We start from the raw sequence: 22,932 nt of genomic DNA on the forward strand, positions 1-22,932 counted from the left end.
CTTGGTGATGAATGAGTGAGTAGCACCAGTATCGAAAAGCACTGTAGCTGGGTGGGAGTTGACCATGAATGTACCAATAACCACGTTAGGAGCCTCGGCCGCTGACTCGGCCGTCACGTGGTTCACTCTGCCCTGAAGTGGCGCCCTGGGCTGAGCTGGGCGCCCCTGCTGTCCCGCCTGTGCCTTCCGGGGGCAGGCGTTGGCGTAGTGCCCCAGCTGGCCGCAGTGAAAGCACGTGCGAGGAGGTGCCTGCTGTCCGGCAGGAGGAGCTGCCTGCCGTGGAGCCTGAGGTGCTGGCGGAGCTGGTGGAGCAGCACAAGCCGGAGGTGCCGGTAACCTCGGGCCTTGACCTGCTTGCTGCTGTCGAGGCGGGTACTGCTGCGGCCTCTGCTGGTACTGCTGGGGAGGCCGATACTGCTGCTGCTGGTACTGCTGGGGTGGCTGGAGGCGAGGACGAGTGTTGCTGCCGGAAGCAACGGGGACAATCTTCCTCTTCTTGTCCTCCATCTCCAAGTGCTTGCGCTCCGTGTTGAGCGCGCTGTCAACCAGATGGTTGAAGTCGTCGAAGCGGAGGTTGAGCAGCGCGTACTGGAGGTAGTCCTCAAGGCCCTCCATGAAGTGCTCCTGCTTCTTGCGGTCATCCGCAACCTCGGCAGGGGCGTAGCGAGCAAGCTGCAGAAAACGATCACGATACTCCGTGACCGTCATAGTCCCCTGAAGTGAAAAAGACAGATATATTTATCGAAGGATTAATTCATGACTCAGAAAGATAGAACAAGGGGGTATTAGCTCAAAAGGGAAACGCTAAATGATTATATTTGAGATTACCTGCTTCAGTGCAAGGAACGCCTTCTGCTTCATCTTCATAACGCCCGCGTGGACGTTGTGGCTGCGGAAACGCTCCCTGAACTGGAGCCAAGTGAGAGACTCGTGGTCCTGAACTGTGTGGGACTCCCACCAGTCCAAAGCTGCCCCTCGCAGCTGTCCTGCTGTGTACAGAACTCGCTCCCGATCATTGCACTGGGCGATATCCAACTGACACTCCACTGCACGGAGCCAGTCGTCAGCCTGAAGAGGGTCGGACGTGTGAGAGAACATCGGCGGGTGACCCCTCAGAAACTCGGCACGCCTGTCGCGGGGCTGCGGCGGTGGAGGAGGCGGAGGCTGAGTGTGGATCTGCTGCAGTGCCTGAACAATGTTGTTCAGGGTGGCCATCATCTGCATCTGGAGCTGAAAGAACTGCTCCGGAGTCAAGGGTGGAGGCATCGGCATCCCGGTACCCTGGTTGTTCTGACCCTGCTGCTGGCTAGAACCGGAACCGGTGCTCCTGGTGTTCACCATCTGATTTGAACAAAAGATGTATGAGCAATGATATTGCAGGAATAATTTAGACGGATATGATAACGCTTTTGTGGAAAAGACTCAGACATGATAAAGTAGATAGTATAGAGTGGACTGTTTTACCCCCCAACGATCTAACTCATTTTATTAATTAATTAACTTTAACATCAGAGTGATTCTCTTTAAACAAATGTAAACTACTAAGCTATGCAATCATTCAAAAATCCAAATCAAACATGTAGCATAATAACAAGCAGACAATTTTCACAACTTAGCCGAGTTTAACACACAACTCGACTAACACAATGCGTCGCAGAACGTGCTATTGTATTATTATAAAAGGGTCACCTATCTCATACTCATGGTGGTCAGATGACTGATTCAGGCCAAAGTCTACGAAAACTATTCTTTAGAGAGAGAAATCAAGGCAAGACGAGTAAAAGTCATAGAATTCAAGGGGTATGATAGTAAAATAGTTTCAGCCGGCAAGGATTTGGAGAGAAGAAGTCCTAAAACTCGACCAGTTCTATCTAGGCTTCATCCTACAGTCGATATGGCTCTGATACCACTCTGTAACACCCGATTTATAAAAGGACATAAACCGAGCAGTCATATACGTGCCAGGATCAAGTCACACGTATATACAACAGAATGAACAGTATATCACAATACATATCACGTAAAAAGATATAATAAAGCGAGTACGAATGTTATTTATTACATTAATGACAAAACTGTCTGATACAGCGGAAGCGAAGTACAAATACGATAAAAACTCTCCGAAGCTGAGCAAGGCGCCACAGGGACGTCGACTGGGAGACGAACACCTAGAAGTCCTCGTAGTCCCGGTAGCGCTGAGGAAACTCCCTGGCGTCGGCAGGAACTGAGCAGCAGTAGAGTATCCAAGAGGAAAAGTAGAGAAGAGGCAAGAGTGAGTACACAACTTGTACTCAACAAGTATAACACAAACTATGAGGCTCTAGGTTGGCTGACTGACTGCATTAGCTTTTAAGTCTTGGCAAAATTTTATTAAAGCTATTTACTACAAGTTGATGAATTACCATAAACCCAGTTACATAGTAATTAATCAGAATTAATCATGTTACTACTGAGAACCAAACCGAAACCACCAAGGTAACCCCGAGAGGCACCTCCCTCATCGGAAGGAGATAACCCCACTAATCAAAAGGATGATCTGGGCCGCTCATGACTGTGAGCACGGCTAGTATACCAGTTTTACACTCTGCAGAGGTTGCACATCTTTACCCATAAGTCGTGAGCTACGCTAGTTGTTCATCACACTTCCTTAGGTGAGATCACTAGCAAACTCACTACGAGGCCGTTACAAAGGACACGTTGGTAAGGTGTAACCGCTAAGGAATCAGGCTCCGCAACGATGGTAACCACCTCGAGGGGTACGCAGACCAAGCCTCGTAGCCTGGCCACCATTGAAGCTCACCACCCCCCATGCCCCATCGGTAAGTTACTCCCGAACCAAAATGGCCTAATTAGTAAGCCAAGACCGTCCCATTCCAGTCTTGTGGTAGCGTTGTTGTCCCAGGTTGTCGCTCTATGAACCGGTCCTTATGGAGAGTGGCCAACCAGGCAGTAAGCACCGTGCTGGCCCCCTAAACCATGTTTCTAACAAAACCAATTTTTAACGAGACATGAGCCACTCAAGCCACACAGAGGGCAACTCTCAGAATTAAGTTGCATATACCATTAATCAAATTAATTAAAAGGACCATTATGTGTTATAGCGCGGCACCTAGCACAACTAACCATAATGCAACCCAAAGGATATATATAAAGGATATAAAGTGGCTAGGAAAGTCCTTATAGGCATACAGTATTAAAATGCAGTATGAAATTGTATTTAAAAGTGATAGGTTGTTCATGTTATACTTGCCTTCCTCGTACTGCTCCTGCTGCTGCTCAAAGTGCTCGGAAGACGGCTGCTCCTGGTACTGATACTGGGGCTCCTCAGATGGATCAGCGTCTACTCACGAACACATGGCCAAAACAATACACAACAATAAGCATACACGCAAATACTAACAAAAACTAAGAAACAATACATCAATACATAAAAACAGTACACTAAACTAGTCTAAACCTATTCTACGTGTTACAACGATCGCGTGGATATAAAGAACGCTTAAAACGGAGCTAAAACGCATAATCTAGGCTAAAAACAAGATCTAGGGGCTTATTTGTAAGAAAACTGGAGTTCCAGGGGGGTTTCTGGGCTAAACTGAGGACTAAAACATAATTAACGGCTAGATGCAGGGGCTAACGTGCAAAACCAAAGGCTCTGGACTGCGGGCACTAAATCTAGGAAGGTCAGGGAGTTTTGGGTAAAAACCGGGACCTAGCTGTAATTAGTTTTGTATACAGATGGATCGCGGGTTAATTTCAGGAAAGCAGAGGGGCTCTTTAGCAAAATGTGCAAGGCGAACCGGTATCTTTAGATCGGGATCGTTGGATCTCAATCCGATGGCTCAGGGCGGCTCGGTCCTAGGTCTAATCTGGGCCGCGTGTCTCGGATCGGACGGCCAGGGAGGTTTGGGGTGCTGGGCGGCGGCGCTCAACGCCGGAGTTGGGTTCCGCGGCGGCGGGTTAGCCGGAGGAGGCCAAACTCAGTCCTCCCGGAGCTAACTCGAGCGGGAGAAGGGCTAGGGAGGCTCATCACGGCACGCTTAATCCACCCGTGCCAATCGCGGGGAGCGGGGGTGCTCGGAGTTGCGCTCGCGACGGCGGCGGCGACTCTGGGCATCGGGAATCCGCCGGCGGGCGGTGCCCGGCCTCTGGGGTGACACACGGGCCAAGACGTCGGGTGCAGAAGGAAAGACAGGTCGAGGTGGGGCTCACCTAGGCCCGAATCGAGCAAGGACGGCGTGCCGGGGGAGCGACGACGATGTCCGGCGGCGAGGGCGGCGATGTGCTCGCGGACGGGTCGAAGCAGAAGTTGGAGCCGAGAGCAGCGAGGTCGGGGAGTCTCCTGGCAGCCCGGCGGAGCTCCTGCGGTGCTCGGCGAAGGTGGGGAGGTGGTGAAGCGGCGCAGCGACGGCGCCGCGGCTCGGCACGGCGGCGAGGTTGCTCTGCGCCGGGCGGAGCAATGCAGAGCGATGGGGCGGCGTCGCCCTAGGGCTCAGTGGCGGCTGTGGAGGAGGGTAGTGTGCGGGGGAGGTCGCAGCGGTGCCAATTAAAGGGCACCGGGGATCTTGGGGAGGCGCGCACCGCACGGGCGTTGCGGTGATTGCAGCCGCGATGCGTGCGCGTGAGAGGCGGATCGCGCAACGGCTTCGGCCCGGCTCTGGGCGAAGCTTCTAGAGGGAAGGGGAGCGGTGTGGCTGGCCGGTGGGCCTCGGGCGCGCGCGCGGGGCGGAGCAGGGCCACGGGACAGCGAGGGAGCGCGGCGGGAGAGGAGCAGAGGGAGCTGGTGCGGGGAAGAAAGAAGGAAGGTGGGAGAAGGGGCGCTGACGGGTGGGGCCTTGGTGTCAGAGAGAGAGGGCGTTGAACGAGTGAGTGCTGGGCTGGGTCTCGGGGGAAAGAAGCGGGCCGGCTGGGGAAAGGACCTAGGCTGTGCACGAGTTGGGCTGAGCTGCCGGGGTGAAAGGGAGAAGGGCTGGGCCGGCGTGGAGGGAAACGGGCCGGGACGAAGGTGCACTGGGCCGGACGCGGGAAGACAGAAAGGGAGTGGGCTCGGGCTGGTTTGTTGGGTTTTTGGGCTGGGTCCCTTCCTATTTCTATTCTATTTCCAAGCAAAACAAATCTATTTGAATTCAAACAAAATTTGAATTCAACAACCTTATGCACTCAAGCAAATAAAAAAAATGCTCCAGCATGATGCAACAACATAATTTAACCTTAGACAAAATTTTAATTACTTGAGGAACAAAAATTGGATTAAATGCAAAACTAACACAAAAATCCTTAGAAAAACAAATAAAACCAATTAAATTTATTATTAAATGCTGAAATTTAAATTAGGATGTTACAAGATGCAGCCGAGCAAGGGTAAGAAATTAGCTTTTTTTTTTTTTGCTTTGGTGCATGTCTGATCTTACTTGGCATCTAATTTGTCAGTTATCTGCTGTATAGACTGATGTGGACTGTGGCTTCTATGTGTGGTATGATCCTGAGCACACAACATTTATGAAGAATTTACTTTTGGATCTCCGTAATGCTGTTTGGGAATTGAGGAGCAAAGCGGAGGAGATTGCTGAGCTGAAGCAAAACAATGACTTGCTGTCCAGTGAGAATAAAGAGAAGGTTTCAGTCCTAAAGGCACAGGAGAAGGACCTGGAAGAGAAGAGTCAGCAATTGGTACTACTGGCTAACAGGATCAGTTCAGGGAGTAGGTGTACTTTAATGAGAATCTGTTGTGGCTTTGTAATGTTACTTGTTGGCTTGTTCTTTGGCCTGATGCTAGGTGCCATGTGACATATCCATGTAAAATGTCTGATGGAACCATTTCTATGTAACTTTTGTGAAACTGAATTGCCATATTGTTGCAAGCGTAGGACATCTTCATTCTTATCCTTGCTGTATGAGGGTTTGTTCATGGCTGCATGTACTATGATCATAGGCGTCTTTGTTACAAAGTAATAGTGCTTCTTAGAAGATGCTTGGAAGATAACAGTATTGTACAAATAATAGTATTAATCTGGACCTATGACAGGCAATTTGACGGTTCAGACATCAAGTCATTAACAGTTGTGGAAAATTTGACTGAAACTATTTTGAACTAAAAAAGTGTGGCAACCTGCATATACATGGTGTATCTCCCAGAAAGTGTTTCAATGGAAGAAGTCATGATAATTGCATAATTATGTTACCCAAGGTAAAAAAAAAGACACCATCCATACAAAGATTCTGATGATAACAGGAGCATCCATACAAGTCTGGGCACATTATTCAGAAACTTCATGAACGTAGCCACAAGGAAATTAAATCAAATTAAGCATGGCTTGTAATGCTTCTAAATATCGGCAATGTTGGCTTCGACTAGCTTGTAGAGCTTCTGGATCGCCTTAGCCACTCTCCCCACCATCTTTTTGAGGTTTTCGATGTCCCTTTCCATGGCATCGATCTGATCTTTGAGCTCATCGATCATCAGTTCAATAATGAGTCGGCTCTACGGTAACTGTGGAAGATAAAGTGCATTCATGAATGAGGGTGGACTGTCCAGATAAAGTTCATTTTCGCCATAAGAGTGAAATAAATGGTACTAAATCGTAAAAGTCAAATTGTTGCAATCTTTTCTTATTAATAATTGAACAGATGCTATAAATTTGCTGTATGTTCCGTAATGCACGTGCTAAACAAAGAATTTCAGCTTGCTACCGACATAAAGACTGTCCTGATAGAGTAAACAATAAATTATGAACATGAACATGCTGTTAGTCTGACAGACATTTCTCCTGAGCAAGAAAAGAAAGCAGTCATTTTTGCTCTAGGTTTGCCTAGATTAAGCACAGGTAGGGAATTGTACATGCTTCATTTGCTCTATACTTTTATTATTTTTTGGATGCAGCTGTCCAGATTCATAGCTGTAGAAATATATGGGCATGGTTATTAAGGCGCTAAGGCGAGACGTGGCGAGCCACCCCCTTCCAATCACCTAGGCGACGCCTAGGCGATCATAAGGCGAGCAAGGCGACGCCATATGATTGTAAGAAACTTCAAAGCAGCAGCACAGAGGAAGAAAAAAAAAGAAAAAGAAAACAAGAAAAGAAGAAGAACAAGACAGTAAGAAAGGCCCAGCCCACTAGCCAGCCCATATATCCCTTCCTGACATATTGTGTGACCTACCTGTTCCTCAGCCCTCCCCCATCGACAAGCATTCCAGGTCTCCGCCGCCACTTACTCTTCTCTGCATCCCTCCCCTCTCCCGTTCTCCATTTGTGCTGCTGCCGCACACAACCATTCCTCCCTTCCCCTCCCCATCCTCACTGCTGATGCCGCCCCTTCCAGATCCCCTCCAGTCGCCTACAGATTGCAGATCGAGGGTTGCCGACTTCTGCCCTTCCCAGATGTTCGATTCTGCAGAAGTTTGCGGTGGCTATTGCGTCTGGAGCCGATGGGGATGGAGCAGAGACAAGTTCTTGGCCTTCCCAGTCCTCCTCCAGTTCTTCCCTTCTCTTCTGCCTACCCTCCTCTCTCATTTTGCTGATTTTTGGTCATGGCGTCCCCCGACGCCCAGGTTTTTTTAGCGCCTCGACGCCTAGGCGACGCCTAGGCGACGACTAGGCGACGCCTTAATAACCATGTATATGGGAGCATACTTTTTATTTTTGTACCCCTTTTTAAGCAGATGAATAATGTAATGCAAACTTTTGGACATAGTGTAAAGTTGTTATTACCAGATGAAGAAGCACTTACATTTTCTTTACAAAAAAAACAGCCTAGACTTATGTGTTTCAAGGATCAGCTTGTCCTTTATAAGTTACCCCTTGGTTAGATGGTCCAGAATGCATGACTATTGATATAAATTAATAGCAAATTAAGTTCACTCTCCTATCATCAATGTTTCAGAAGCACTTCATTCCAAGTCTTAGCTAATTCATACACAATTTAAAAATGCGGGCAGAATGAAGTTTGTTTCAGCAGCCCATGATGTCCAAGTAACAAAAACTCACATGATATTGTAAACTAACAAATGAAGATTTAACGAACAGCAGCAAGCAGTCCTCTATCATCAGCTTGAAAAAGGCATAAAACAGTGCCGGCCTCATGATAGTGGTAGGCATTAACAACACGCTTCCACAGCAACAACACATGGCTTCCAAAATTGCAGACAATGACTTCAATGTCATAGAAGCAATTCATTACAAGTATTATCTAATTCATACACAACATTAATGTTAGGCATAATCAAATTGCTTGCAACCAGAAAGATCCAATTTGATACACATTCAATCGTGGTAACCGTAATGACATTGGTTGTTATCAGCAGAGAGAAATTCTGTACCTGTTCTTCTAACACGTCATCATCGGAGCTCGAACTCGAATCCCCACTTCGTTCTTCTTTGAATTGGAAAGGGCGCTCCTTCTTTGCAGGCAAGGACACCTTGACGCCCCCGACGATCTTCTTCGCAGCAGGTGCTTTTCCTGGCTTCATCTGTAGACAGATACAAAATTAATGCTCTTCTCCACCTCCCTGGCGAATGTTGCAAATAAAGAAAAGGACATTGGTTGTGAAGTTCACCAGGACGGCCCGGGACGACTCAAGATGGCTGGAGTTCGGCGACGCGAGCACGACGCCAGGAGCGACGGTGGACGACAACGAGCGGCCGGAGGCGCTCCTTCCGAGGTCTTGCTGGTCGTCCCGGTGTTCTTTGGCATCGAATCTTGGCGTGGACTGCGGACGGCGGCGGCGGCGCGGGTGGCTTGGAGGTCGGCTCCAAGGGCGGCCCGGCGGCTAGGGTTTGGGAAGCGCGCGGTGCCTGCTGAGGATTGCGCGTGCAGAAAGCGAGAGGGGGCGGCGCAGGTCTCATATTTATAGGGGTGCGACGCGGACGTCGAGGGGGCATCAGGAACCCTGGCGCGGCGGCGGGATTGGAAGGGAAGAGATGGATTCGTTCGGGGGGAAGAGAGGTGGCGGCAGCGGGATTGGAGGGAGGAAACTGCGCGGGGGTTGGAGATGGATCGGAGGGAAGAGAGGGAGGGCGGCTGGGCCAGCTGGGCCGACGGCCCACGAGAGAAGATACGTTTTGCCATTTTTTCCTTTGAATTATAATTCCAAAATCAATTCAAACAATTTTGAAATCAAACAATTTTGTAAATATATTATTTAATATCAAAATTTGAAACTTAGAGTGTTATAAACCTTGTGCATACATATGGTTTTGATCCTTGCAACTCTATCTGTGGCCTTAAGAATCTTTATGAATACCCCTATATATTTGAGATCACTCCAATACACGTGGCTTTCAAGAAGTTATTATTCATGTTGGGAATCATGGTCCAGTTGTCGGGATAAATTTGTTATTTTTGGTCATAAAACATTCATATATGAGAAACGAAAGGATTGGCGTTGGGTAAACTTCGGTTTGATGATCACTCGGTTTGATGATCACTCAATGAAGACTCACTAACAGGCTATTAAGACGATAACAAAGTCAATTGATCACTCTCATGTCTCGTCTGAGTAGCTAGACTAGTACTCGTAGCACGACAGCTACTCAACCTACACTCTCCCGTCTCGTCTGATCAATGGACGTATAGACCGTTTACGTAACACGAGGGTAGGGATATTTTAAACTTGAAAAAAATGGGTAATGCATTAAGTCATGATATAGAGGGCGTTATTTTTATTAGTTGAACAATCACTATTGCATAAAAAGAAATAAAAATATGGCGCATTATTTTAATTATTTGAGCAATCACTATTGTAAAAAAAAGGGGAAAAAGTTAACACTGGGGAGATTCGAACACAAGGAATGACTTTTTTAGAGAGCGACCTTACCACTGTGCTAGTACTTATGTATGAGGCCATGGTATTTATTTCTTAATCATAATTGGCATCTATTAATTAGTGACGCGGGTGCAGTATTATTATCAATACGCAAGCAACTCGATTAGTTAGAGAAGCGCATCCCGGAGTGCAAGGTCGCAGGATCAACTCCTGGCCGCGACACATTTTTTTGCATGGCACCGTGATTGGAGCTGCAGCGAGGACAGAGCATTTACTCCATGCAGGGGCAAATTGGAAGTGACAAAATTTCTGTGACTCACCGGTGTGAAATCCCATACGATCTCTGTCCCATGCCAGTATATATTTTATTACATATGCCCCACATGAAATTATGCAATGGAACATAAACATAAGTCATTGTAGTAAAACATTAATATAAAATAGAAAAAGAGTACCCGTCGGTTTGTTGCGGTATGTTATCATAGGGAACTATCTTCTCGCGCAAGTTAATTGGGATATATTTTATTCTTGAGTAAGGCACAATGAACATGAAAACCAACAACAGTAATATCATGCAAAATGAGCTTGCCCAGCCCTATCTGGACAGAGATGACATTACATTTGGAGGTCTAAATTTCAAACAGAGTGCTCATTTACTAGAGCGAATATGTTGTTTGCTGCTTTTCTTCAAACTATTTTATGACATCAAACAATTTACATGTAAATGGTTTAACGCTAGTAATTCTGCAATTGTGCACTTGTGAAGGTATCCGCAAGTATTTCTGCAATTGTGCAATTGTGAATACGCGAGATGAATGTTTCGACTGGAGCAAGTCAGAGTACTCAGCAAGAAATTATAGCAGGCGTAGAGTGAAAAACAAAATCACATACCAATCTACATGGACACTATATAGTGGCACACGTTTTCATAAGTTGATGGATTCACTGTCATATGAAATTGGTTCTCAGGTCCATTCATGTTAACCGATGGATTCATCAGTACCATTATTTTTTACGGACCAATTCATTTGAGGCAATGCTCTTTTCTTAGCTGCGTTCGTTCTATCTCTACCTGCTCCTAAATTTATATGTGAGGACATGCAAAGTGTTTAACTTACACATGAAACACTGATTAAGGGTCTCTATTCTCTAGGACGCATAGATGCATACTCACAGAAATGTGCAAATGACAAATAAAACTTGAAGTTTGCATGCTATCTGTTAGGCATAGTGAACTGTATTTTTTTTGTCTAATTAAACACGCTAGTCAAAACATGGTCAAAACGCTAGTAATGCACAGGTGCAATTACCATGGGCGGTGCGGGGGAATAGCAAATTACATGTGATAGGAAAGAATTGCAACAAAAATGCAATTGAACAATAATTAGCAAATATTAACTGTACTATATGACAATCATGGAGAAGCAAATTAGGCATCACTGATTTTAGGGTTCAGAATGCAAATTAATGAATGGATGAGTGGGTACCAGGTGATATTGCAGGGAACGTGGGGCGGTCGATCGCCGGGGGGACGCCGGCAGCAGCTCGGAGGGAGGCGGCGTCCTCGACGCCGGCCGGAGCAGCCGCTTGCTGGATGAAGCCGCAGGGAGCGCGGAGGGAGGCGGGGTCCTCGAGGCCGGCCAGAGCAGCCCGGAGGGAAGGAAGGCGTGCTGGAGGGGCGGACGCGCGGTGTCCAGGAGGCGGCCCGCGATCGCCAGGCGAGGGCGACGGCACGGAGTCGGCGGCGTGCGGGAGTCGGCCGTGGAACGGGCGCCGGGCCGCCCTTTCTTATCTGAGGATGTGCAATGACCATATTGCCCCCCGGTGAATAAAAACAACCAAAATACCTATTTTGTGTAGGCGTTGCGAGGGGTCGGAAAGTATTTCCAAACATTGTAAAAGGTCTCAATATTATACATCCTGTAGGAGATCACACAACACGTTCATCCAGTATTATTTTTTGTTGGTCATTGCCAATCGTTGATCTAATATTTGTATTAAAAAAAATTAATCACAGTACTGGCCCCACATATTTTGGTACCGGCCCCACATATTTTGGTAATGGCCCTATATTTTCGGTAACTTTTTTCTACATACATCTAGGTACCTCTTATATTTCATCAATTGATTATACCATTACCACGATTAAGGACTCTCATTTATTAGCATCATAGTGATACTTTTGTGGAACTGTGGAAGACGTTAAAAAGACAAGAGATAAGTGCTCATTTGTTCTAGTTGGTCCTCATCGACAGCAAAGTATAGCGAAGACACGTAAAACATATACATGTGGAGCGGTTACACAGTTGTCGACACAATAACGATTTACATTAATCTCTTTATTGTAGATCATAATCTCCAATTTATGGTCTACCAGTTTTGCTCGAACGGTACATTGTCTAATGCTCAAATGGTGGGGGGCAACGATAACCAAGCACTGAACCCAAATCTCCATGTAATCCAGAAATTGTATCAAGTAGGGTAAAATAATATGCATATATTCTCCAACAATCTAGCTTGCTTCTGACTCGTACGGTCCTTCAGATGCTAACAACTGTTTGCTCAGGTCAATTTCAGTAATAGCCAATCCATCACGATGTAAGATTGCAATTCTACACCGTTAAACATATTTTGTGTTAGACGTATTTGTCATCGATGGAACAGGGAAACAAATATGTGCAGCAGTGAAGGGAAGCAATATGCCCAGTAGTTGAACATCAACAAGAACATAGGGGATATAGATACATACCTTCCTGGTTTCTTTAACCATGCTATAGCCATCACGTGACAGATGCCACAGTTCAGTACACCCAGAAGACTGAAACAGCAGGGGGCCGAATTATTATTATTTTACTGAAACCGTGATGTTCAACCAAATAAGCAAAGAACATCTCACAAATGAAAATTGAAAGTATGCAGATCGATATAGGCAATATTATATTTCTTAAAATATATATCAGATGAGCTAAATGCCAGCAGCAGGCATGAATAACATACTGCAAGTTTATGTGATAGCATGGCTATGGTTGCAGCGGGATATGTCTGTGGAGACTGTGTAGATCAAACTCATAATGAATTATCACCCGTCTTAATGAAAAACGTGCTCAAGCACGATCACGAAAATAATGAATTATCACCAACCAATTCAGCCTATAAAATATACTGACAAATAAGGGCAATTTATTATTTATAGTTGAACGGTTAATATCCAGTTTCCATCATTAATTGTACACGCAGTATGTTTGGAAGTGGACCTTACAGAAGACACAACGTTCTCAAACTGAAATTGAAGTGACAAGTAGAATTTACCATCACCTGTGTGCTGGTGACTGTAAGGACCCAGTTGGATCGTTGGAATTGAAACTCATTCCATAGATTATAGAAATTAACTAGATTCAACAAAAAATGAATTATTGACAAGTTGATTCAATTCAATTTTCTTGTTTAGATGTACTTAGAACTTTTCTAAAAGTGAATTTCTAATATTGTTGGATGATTTGATACACGAGTTACGAGTACAATCGGATCCAACTGGGATGCGGCTCCAGCTCAGGTTCATGTAGTGCCGCTCCACGGTGAGCAGGCGCTGACTGACCCTGTAGTAGCGGTGGTGGCGTCACCCCTGCTGCCGACGGCGCAGCATGAGGATGGGTCACGCTAATTTGCGGTCAACCATACAAAGCCTCTCTGTACGGTCGACTTTCCGACAGTGTTTTTTTTTCTATTTATAGTAAGTTTTTTATTGGCGAAAAAATTTAGAAAAAAAATTCAAGAAAAATTTTGGAGCAGCAGCAAATTAAAATTAGACAGCAAAAAGTTTTTTCAAGGAAAAAATCAAAGAAAAAAATTGGAGAGCAGAAATTTTTTCAAGATAAAATTAGGGAAGAGGGAACCTTTAAGAGAAAAAATTGTACGAAATAAATTAAAATAAATTCAATAGAAAAAATGTACATAAAAAAATTAAAAAATCTCAAGAAAAAATTTTACATTCAGAAAATAAAAAACTCAGATACAAAATGTTTTGAATAAAAAAAAAGAAAAAAATGAAAAAATAAAAAATTAAACCCTATCGGGGCGGCGGCGGACCTCCCCGCACGCGCCTTCCTGCCGCCCGGCCGCCGCCGCGTCACCCGGCCGCCCCGCTGCCCCGCCGCTGTGCCACCCGGTCACCCCGCCGCCGCGTCGAGCGCGCCGGCTCAGATCCGCGAAGAAGAAGATGAAGGGGGAAGGGGAAGGAGAAAGCATGGCGCAGTTAAGACGCGCCGCTCAGATCCGCCAGCACCGCCGCTCCCACCACGGCCCTGCCGCACTCCACCGTGTCGCGCCACCCGGCCACCGTGCCTCTCCGCCGCCACCGAGCCAGCTCCATCCCGATGAGGCCCGTGCGCTCGCTGCCATGGAGCAGAAGGTGGGGGGAGGAGGAAAAATGAGAAGGTGAAGGGGAAAAGAATAAGGAAGGGGGAGCGGTAGGTGTGGAGATAGCATGGCGCACCTAAGACGCGGAGTGGGCGGATCGACCGTGAGCTTTGGAATTTACGGTCAACCTGAAAACCAGTATCCGGCATGAGGATGAGGCCGAGAGGAGAGTCGGAGGCCGGACAGAGCAAACAATGCCAATGGAAAATCTTTCCAATTTTTACTCAGCAAATTTGATGCAGGCCTCTATTCCATGCTGCAGCCAAACAACCCGGTCCAAGATTTAGATTACAATTCAGCCCAAACAGAGGGATCCCAAAGAGGATGTAAATAAATTGGCCAGAATGGAGGCGCAGTGCCTGACCGTCAGACTCCGGTCGCACTAAGTTTGGCACTAGGAAGAGATAGATCTAATTCAGGAAGGAAAACGATCGTGCTACTGGAAGAGCGGTTCCATGGGTTCCCACATGTAGAATAATAGAATTGATGTAATAGATGATTGTATTGTATTGAGGTCTAGGCTGGTATATATTGGGGTACATGACTTGGGCAAGCCCTCTCCTATGATATGGTAGAATCCGGATACAATCATAACCTACTATAGAGATATCCCAAATATACTCTAATATTCCCCGTAGTCATAGCGGGAGCAATGCAGATGGTGAGATTGGAGAAGAAGCTGAAGATATAAACCAACGAACTGACATCCACCCGTAAACATAACATCGGTGCAATACGAATGTTGTGACTGGAGAAAATCTGGTTAAGCCTCATGCGGACAAGGGGACGATGTCGAGCAAGCCGAGCCGAGAGCTTGTAGCCATGGTCGATAACGTCCTGCTTGAAGTAGTATTGGTTGCAGTAGGTGTCGAGTTAGCCGCACATGAAGCTGCTAGCGCACAAGGAGGCGCCAAACAGTGGTGGCGCGGAGGCGCGTGGAGGAAGACGGTGATGCTGTTGCCAGCCAAAATTGGCGGAGTTAGAGGCCCAGTGTAGTTCGAGTAGGTTTCGTCTTTATGTTTAGAATCCTTATACAAATCGACTTCGAAGGGGTACGACTTCCTCGGCCTATATATATAAAGGCTAAGGCCGATTGAGGTTATTCCCAATCGAATTAAATCAATTTACATTAATTTGTTCCTCTCAAACACTAGCCTCTTCCAAACCCTAACTTGCTGTTCTTTCTGCGTCCCAGCGACGTTTGAAGGCATTTGAGTTTCCTTGCCGACCTCAGGGCAACCGTAGCACCACGAGCTCTAACGGGGTCCCTCCTGAGCTCGTGTTTCTAGGTCGATGTGAAGCTCTACACAGACTGGTTAGACCGGTCGAAGCAACCGGTCCTACCAGTCCGCCAAGGGTTTCACTGGTGTTGATCGCTTTGACGATCTCCACGCGTTCTAGCGCATTCGAGTGTGTTTGGCGCGACTCTGTGTCAACACACTTTTTGGCAACTCCGCTGGGGACAGATTAATTTGGTTTTCCAACCGATCTAATCTAGTTCTCGAAGAAGATGAGTTCCTCCGAGATCGATAAGAACAACATCATCACGGCTACAATTGAGAAGCTCAGCGGAGAGGAGCGCAAGGCGTACTTGCTTCTTGAGGAGCACGTCAAGGCACAATTTTTAAAGGACTTGAAGAAGGATCGTGGTGGCCTTGTCAAGAGGGTCGAGGAGTTCGTTCTGCCGTCTCTCGAGTTTAATAAAGATAAGATTGAAGAGATCCCCAATGTAAGCACCTCTCCCTCTGACGTGTTTCAAAAATTATCGCTCATGGTAGATCAAAAACTTGTTGCTGCACAACATGCTGCGGGCGATATGTTTGCTAAGATGGATAGCGAGATTGATGCACTTAAAGGTAAAAAACCTATGGATGAATCTCATTCATCAGATCCGAGTTCAGCTACTCCTGCGTTCACATCTGAACCAATCTATGGTATGCCGCCAAACTCATTTCCAGGACAAACTCCACCACGGTCGTCTATGTACACGACACCGGTTGGACAGTCCCAACGACCGGTTAGACCGGTTCGACCGGTCAGACCGGTTACCCAACCAGTCAGACCGATGACGCAGGGATGACGCCGTCACCTACGCCCCTTGAGATGATTCCGGGTTTGGCTGCCCCTAGCCGAACTAATGAGTTATCTCTGTATACACTGCCTCGCACTAGTGCTGTGGCGGGCGGGTCACGAGGATCTGGGCCTAATTATGGCCCGATCTCAACTTCTACACAGACGATGACACACGGAATCACTAATGCACATCGTCCTTCTTCTAACTTTTACACCAGCGCGCATTATCAAGCTGATCTCATTAAATTCAAAGAGCATCTGGCTAATGCGATTAAAAGTAAGCTTCGGGTGGATATGGGTGGTTCGCGTTTATATCAAAAACCTTATCCTCCTGAGTTTGATTTTGTTTCTTATCCTGCTGGTTGGCGTGTTCTTGAGTTCATTAAATTTAATGGTGATGACTCTAGTACAACTTGGGAACATGTAAGTCAGTATATTTTGCAAATGGGGGAAGTTGTTTTCAATGACGCTTCACATGTGCGTTTATTTTCTTTATCTTTGACTGGAATGGCTTTCTCTTGGTTTTCCTTGCTTGCTCCAAATTCTATTCGCAATTGGAATTAGTTGGAGCATAAGTTTCATGAGCACTTCTTTAGTGGGGAAACTGAAGCAAAATTGTCAGATTTGACATTGGTTAGGCAAGGCTGAGATGAGCCTACCTTTGATTATTTTATAAAAAACTAATGTTTTAGTTTGACAATTTCTAAAAAAGATTTGGCGGATATGGCATTTAATGGCTTACATTCTTATTTGAAAGAAAAACTCGAAAGCTTTGAGTATCACACTGTTAATTATTTGCAAATGAACATCTTGGGTTTAGAGGTTAAGCTTAAAAATGCCAAAGACACTTATAAGCCCCATCGGTCCAATACTCATCTTCTTGATCATGATTTCGATAATTCGGACGATGAGGGCAAGGAAGTGTATGCCGCTGAATTTGTTTGGCCATCAAAGGCCAAACCCGGTTCGGTTCCGTCTCTCAAGCTGATTCAAAAGAATCAGCAAGAAGAGATGTGATTTACTTTTGATGTTTCTAAGTGTGATTGAATTTTTGATGAAATGCTTAAAAACGGGAACATCCGATTATGATATGCTATACCATCGCCCGAGGAGCTTAAGCGACATGCATATTGTAAGTAGCATAATTCTACATCTCATGCGACTAATGATTGTAATGTTTTCCGTCGATAGGTACAGTCAGCCATTAATGAAGGATGATTGGTACTTTCTGAGATGCAGATTGACAAGGCTCATTTCCCCTATTCATATGCTGGAATTAAAAAATCCAAAGATACTCATTCGGCCAGAACAAAGCCAAAGGAGCTAAGGGGAAGAACGTTGTCATTGGTGATCCTAGGCCGATGAATGCTAATGAAAAGATTCTGGCCAGAGAGGTTGTCAAGGAGAAAATTGCGGATGGTGAACACACTCTGAAGATCACCGTTCGAGATCCAAGGCTCGGGGGGGGGGGCAACGGAGCTCTCCACCAGATAGTCGGTCTGCTGCCTAGGCACGACTGGTCAGACCAGTTCCCCCAGCTGGTCAGACTGGCCCAGTGACCATCTCCGGACCTTCAAGCCGAAGCGTCCGAAAGTGGGTACTTGAAAGACCAACGAGGTAAAGGTGTAGGGAAGAGTTGCTAATCAGAAGTCCACCTTTAACCAGTTGTTGAACAAGTACACAAAGGCCGTTCAGAAGGATAAGCTGTTAAAAAAGAGACTGCAATCACCACTGCGCCAAGGCTGGCCAGTGTCCCCAAGGAGGGAATCCAGCAGGCGTAGGGGTGAGGTTACCACACTATTTCCTGCCTAGAAGGTGTATGCCACCATGTCGTGGGCGCCGCCAGCTTCGAATGCTGTAAATCCTACATGGGAGCATGAAGGGATCTGGATGCAGTGTTTCCCCATGCCTTATCCTGCACATCATTAGGGGGAGAGTTCTAGGAGACCCGTGCATGACCGATTGGGACCATGCCAATCGGGTCCGGTGCAGCAGGCATAACTGATCAGACCGGTCACCGCCGACCGGTCAGACCGGTCTCATCAGAGGCCGGGTAAAAATCCTGTTCCAAGGAACGAATACCGCGTCAAGGAGAGGAAAGAGGAGCCAAAGCCCACTGTTGATGCAGAGAAGCTTAAAGCTGATGCTGTTGTTCAGATCGACGGTGTCAAGGTGGCTATAAAGGATGCGGGCAAAGGACCGATGATTATTGAAAAATCAGTTGACACTCTTATGCAAAGGCCAGTCATGGCTAATGATCATGAGGTCGGTATCAGCAACAGTGTAGTGGACAAGTACCATCAACCTAGGTGGTGCCCTCCTGGCTTGACTCACACACAAAAGAGGAAGTAGCAGCACCTTCGCAATAAGGAGAAGAAGGAACAGGAGGCAGAAAAGATGAGAGATGAGCACTTCAACAAGTACAGACCCATGAACCCTCAAGGCAAAGTTTGGCAGGTCAAGGCAGTCGACCAGCCAGCAGGACCGGTCGGACCACTACCGCCGACTAGTTAGACCGGTGAGCCAGACCGGTCTGAACGCTCTGAGCAACCGATCAAACCGATCGAGCCCAGTGCAGAGCCGATGACCGAATCAGTAGCGCCTATTTCAGTCCCTTCTATTGGTGAAGCCCCGGCAGTTCCTCCAGCTCCAGAAGATGAGGAAATGGTGGACTATGAAGCATCTCCGGAGCACACCAATATGGAAATCAATGTTGTGCATTTGTCTTCGGATTACTTCGTGGTTCTGGAGGAAGACGTGGCTCATCTTCAGTTTGGGTTCCTTGAGGCTGTGTTCCAGAAGCCCAGCGACAAAGATAACCATCTAAAGGCTCTATACATGAGGGGACACATCATCGGGAAGCTGGTCACTCGCATGCTAGTGGATGGTGGGGCCATTGCAAATCTTATGCCCTACTCTTTATATAAGAAGCTTGGTTGCCAAGACAAATATGATGGTCAGCAGCATCGGGGGCAGTGTGCCCATTGGTGCCAAAGGATTTGCTTCCATGGAGGTCACCATCGGGAGTAAGACGCTTGCTGCAACCTTCTTCGTCTCCGAGGTGCAAGGTAATTTCAATTTAATTCTTGGAAGGGATTGGATTCATGCAAACCAGTGTGTCCCTTCTACCTTGCATCAGCTTCTTATTCAGTGGATCGGCGACGGGTTGAGGTAGTCCATGGAGACACTTCATCTTTTGTTGCTATGGCCGATTATGATTCTATTGGTGCGCATGACAACGCCAATTGTTTATCGGGCATGGATCTGTCTGATTATGATTTGATCTGCTGCACCAAGAATGGTTTTGTTTCTGCTGTGCTAAAGCCGATGGACAGTCGGCTAAATAATTTAATGTAAATAAAATGAGTTCAGCAGGAACTTCAGAGGCGACCGGTCAGACCGCCAGCACCGACTGGTCGGACCGGTCTAACCCAGGTCGGCGCGAAGAGGCGACCGGTCAGACCGGATACCCCGACCGATCAGACCGGTCCAATTCAGAGTGGATGCAGCAGAGGCTATCAATATCGGGCGCATACGAACAAAATGTGTGAAGCCATTGAGGATTTTGATGATCTGGACAAGCTGGGCCAATGGTTTACATCGGCTGATCCATTAGAAAAGATAGACATTAGTGATGGGACTATTCCTAGGCTGACTTTTGTAAACAAAAATTTATCGATTGAATTTAAAGCCAATTTGATTAATTTATTGAAAGAGTATATTGATTACTTTGCTTGGGAGTATCATGAAATGCCTGGTTTCAGTCATGATCTTGTTGAACATCGTTTACCAATTAAAGCCCGTTTTAGACCTTATAAACAACCGGCTAGGCATTTCAATCCTATTATTTATGACCAAATTAAAGCTGAAATTAATAGTTTACTTGATGCTGGGTTTATTCGGTCTTGTTGTTATACTGATTGGATCTCTAATATTGTGCCTGTTGAGAAAAAGGATTTGGGGAAATCAGAGTGTGCATTGATTTTAGAGATCTTAATAAAACTACTTCCAAGGATGAGTATCCTTTGACCATAGCCGATATGTTGATTAATGAGGCTTCCGGACATCGTGTCATTAGCTTTCTTGATGGTAGCGCTGGTTATAATCAAATATTTATGGCCGAAGAAGATACGTCTAAAACGGCCTTTAGATGTCTTGGATTTGTCAGTTTGTTTGAGTGGGTTGTCATGACTTTTGGTTTAAAAAATGCAGGTGCAAGTTATCAAAGAGCTATGAATTTAATCTTTCAAGATTTGCTTGGTGTTATCCTGGAAGTGTACATTGATGATATTGTCATTAAGTCGGCTAGTTTGGATCATCATTTGGCCGATTTGAGACTCGCTCTTGAAAGAATGCACCGGTATGGTTTGAACATGAATCCGCTCATGTGTGCTTTTGGAGTATCGGCTGGGAAGTTTCTTGGTTTCATTATTCATGTGAATGGCATAGAGATTGATCCTAAGAGAATTGAAGCCATGAAGAAAGTTGAAGCTCCTACCTGCAAGAAAGACTTGTAGAAGTTCTTGGGCAAGGTAAATTTCTTAAGGAGATTTATATCTAACTTGTCTGGAAAAATCGATGCTTTCACTCCTATTCTTCGGTTGAAAGTTGAAACTGAATTTACTTGGGGGGCAAAACAGCAAGAAGCGTTTGAGAAGATCAAGATTTATTTGTCTTCACCACCTGTGCTTAAAGCGCCTAGGAGAGGGGTGCCTTTCAGGCTTTATGTGGCTGCTGAAGACAAGGTTATTGGGGTTGTTTTGACTCAAGAAACCGAAGGCAAGGAGTATATCATCACATATTTAAGCCGACGACTTATTGATGCAGAGACAAGGTATACTTTTATTGAGAAGTTATGTTTGTCTCTCTATTATGCTTATACCAAATTGAGGCATTATCTAATATCTAGTACTTGCATAGTGGTGTGTCAAACCGATGTAATCAAGCATATGTTACAGAAGCCGATTTTGAGTGGTAGAATCAGCAAGTGGGCTTATGATTTAATTGAATATGATTTGGCATGTGAACCTTTGAAATCTATAAGAGGCCAAATTATAGCGGATTTTATAGCGAAGTATCGGATTAATGACGAGCATGATTTAGAAGTCGGTTATGTTACTTGCACACCATGGAAGTTGTACTTTGATGGGTCGGTTTGTGATTATGGTCAATGAATTGGTGTTGTTCTTATTTCTCCGAATAGTGCTGTTTTTGAATTCTTAAACCGATTAGAAGAAGAGTGCACAAATAACCAAGTTGAGTATGAAGCGCTTCTATTTGGCTTGGAATTCTTACAATCCATGGGCGTGAAGCATGTCGAAGCCTTTGGAGACTCTCTTTTGGTGGTGCAGCAAGTATTCAAGGTATGCCAATGCTATAACGGTTTCTTAAATGCATATTTTGATAGATGCCTTGGTATTGTTTCTTTCTTTGATGAATTTGTTATAAAACATATCCCGACGGAAGAGAATGAAAAGGCAAACGTTCTGGCTCAGCAAGCATATGGCTATAATGTTACAAAGAAGTATTTTAACATTCGCAAGCTGATGCAAGCAAAAGCCGAGTTTCAGGTTCTGGACGAACCGGTCCGACCGGTCGGCGAAACCGGTCTGACCGGTCCAGAGACCGGTCTGACCGGTTGTAAGCATCTAGGCCTTCAAGGTATGTTTCGGTGATTAATGACAACCATTATTGTGACTAATGAGTTTGTGCAGCTTAATAGATCATTATCGCTCATTTGGTCATATGTCAAAAGAGGCCCCTCAATTTCATTATCCAAAAAGGCGATCTCGGTATTCAACTCATATATATGTCAAGACTAAGGATCTTTCTAGTCCTAAGTGTCATAAGGTTGAGAAGGACACTTAGGTTAGTATAGGTTTTATAGTTTTGTAGTGATCGCACTATTAAGAGGGGTTAAGGCCAAGTAACTTGAGCATGGACAAGGTCAATCAAAAATGGATGCACACTATGGTCACTCAGGTTCCTAGAAGTTCAAATAAGTGGTTCTCAACTTATATGTCAAGAATATTTGGATTTCATTCAAGACTCAAATCAGAAAAGGCAAAATCAGAAAAAGTCTTTAACACCGGTTTAACCGACGCTTTCATTTTTCTATATGTCGGTTAAACAAAGTCAGCAGAGTCTGGACAAGTCAATACACCGGTTAAACCGACGTGTTTGAATTGAACGTTGGTGCATTAGTCCAGAGTTGGTTTTTCCATGGTGTTTCAAGGTTCTATTCACCGGTTAAACCGACGATGTTTGAATTGAGACGTCGGTGCAATTGACCAGTGAGATGGTTTTTCCAGGGATTTCTGAAGTTATACTCACCGGTTAAACCGACGATGGTTTTGAGTTAACATCGGTGCAGTTGTCCAGAGACTTGATTTTTCAGTTGATCAGTGGACAACTACACTCACCGGTTAAACCGATGATACGTCGGTTAATCTGCCCAAGTTGTAACGGCTAGTTTTCAGAAGGGACAGTTTACATTCATCGGTTAAACCGACGATAATTATTGGAGGTATGTCGGATTAACCGGCGCTACGCAGTTTTCTGACAGCTTTTTCTCCAACGGCTCTATTCGTGTGAGCTGCCTATATATACCCCTCCAATGGGTCATTTTGCTACTCTTGACACCAGACAACATCCATACACTCATAATATTGTCAAGAGCC

At 45.7% G+C, this 22,932-nt stretch overlaps 1 protein-coding gene and 1 long non-coding RNA gene across 4 annotated transcripts in view; both read right to left on the bottom strand.

Moving 5' to 3' along the window:
* Positions 1-6,070: 6,070 nt before the first annotated feature.
* LOC120686595 lies at positions 6,071-11,533 on the bottom strand. The gene is made up of 3 exons (XR_005680265.1): positions 8,555-11,533; positions 8,318-8,467; positions 6,071-6,490 (listed from the first exon to the last, which is right to left on the bottom strand). It is a non-coding gene; the product is annotated as an uncharacterized LOC120686595 (long non-coding RNA).
* Positions 11,534-12,025: 492 nt separating this feature from the next.
* The window catches only part of LOC120686105, a 54,537-nt gene continuing 43,630 nt past the window's right edge, over positions 12,026-22,932 (bottom strand). For all 3 annotated transcript variants that reach the window (XM_039968260.1, XM_039968262.1, XM_039968261.1), the window contains 2 exons: positions 12,513-12,581; positions 12,026-12,375 (listed from right to left, as the gene is read on the bottom strand). In XM_039968260.1, coding sequence (XP_039824194.1) covers positions 12,276-12,375; positions 12,513-12,581 — 169 coding nt within the window. In that variant the 3' untranslated portion in view covers positions 12,026-12,275. The remainder of the gene's footprint in view (positions 12,376-12,512; positions 12,582-22,932) is intronic.

The sequence above is a fragment of the Panicum virgatum genome, chromosome 8N (assembly GCF_016808335.1).
Source record: "Panicum virgatum strain AP13 chromosome 8N, P.virgatum_v5, whole genome shotgun sequence".
NCBI classification, from domain to species: Eukaryota; Viridiplantae; Streptophyta; class Magnoliopsida; order Poales; family Poaceae; genus Panicum; species Panicum virgatum.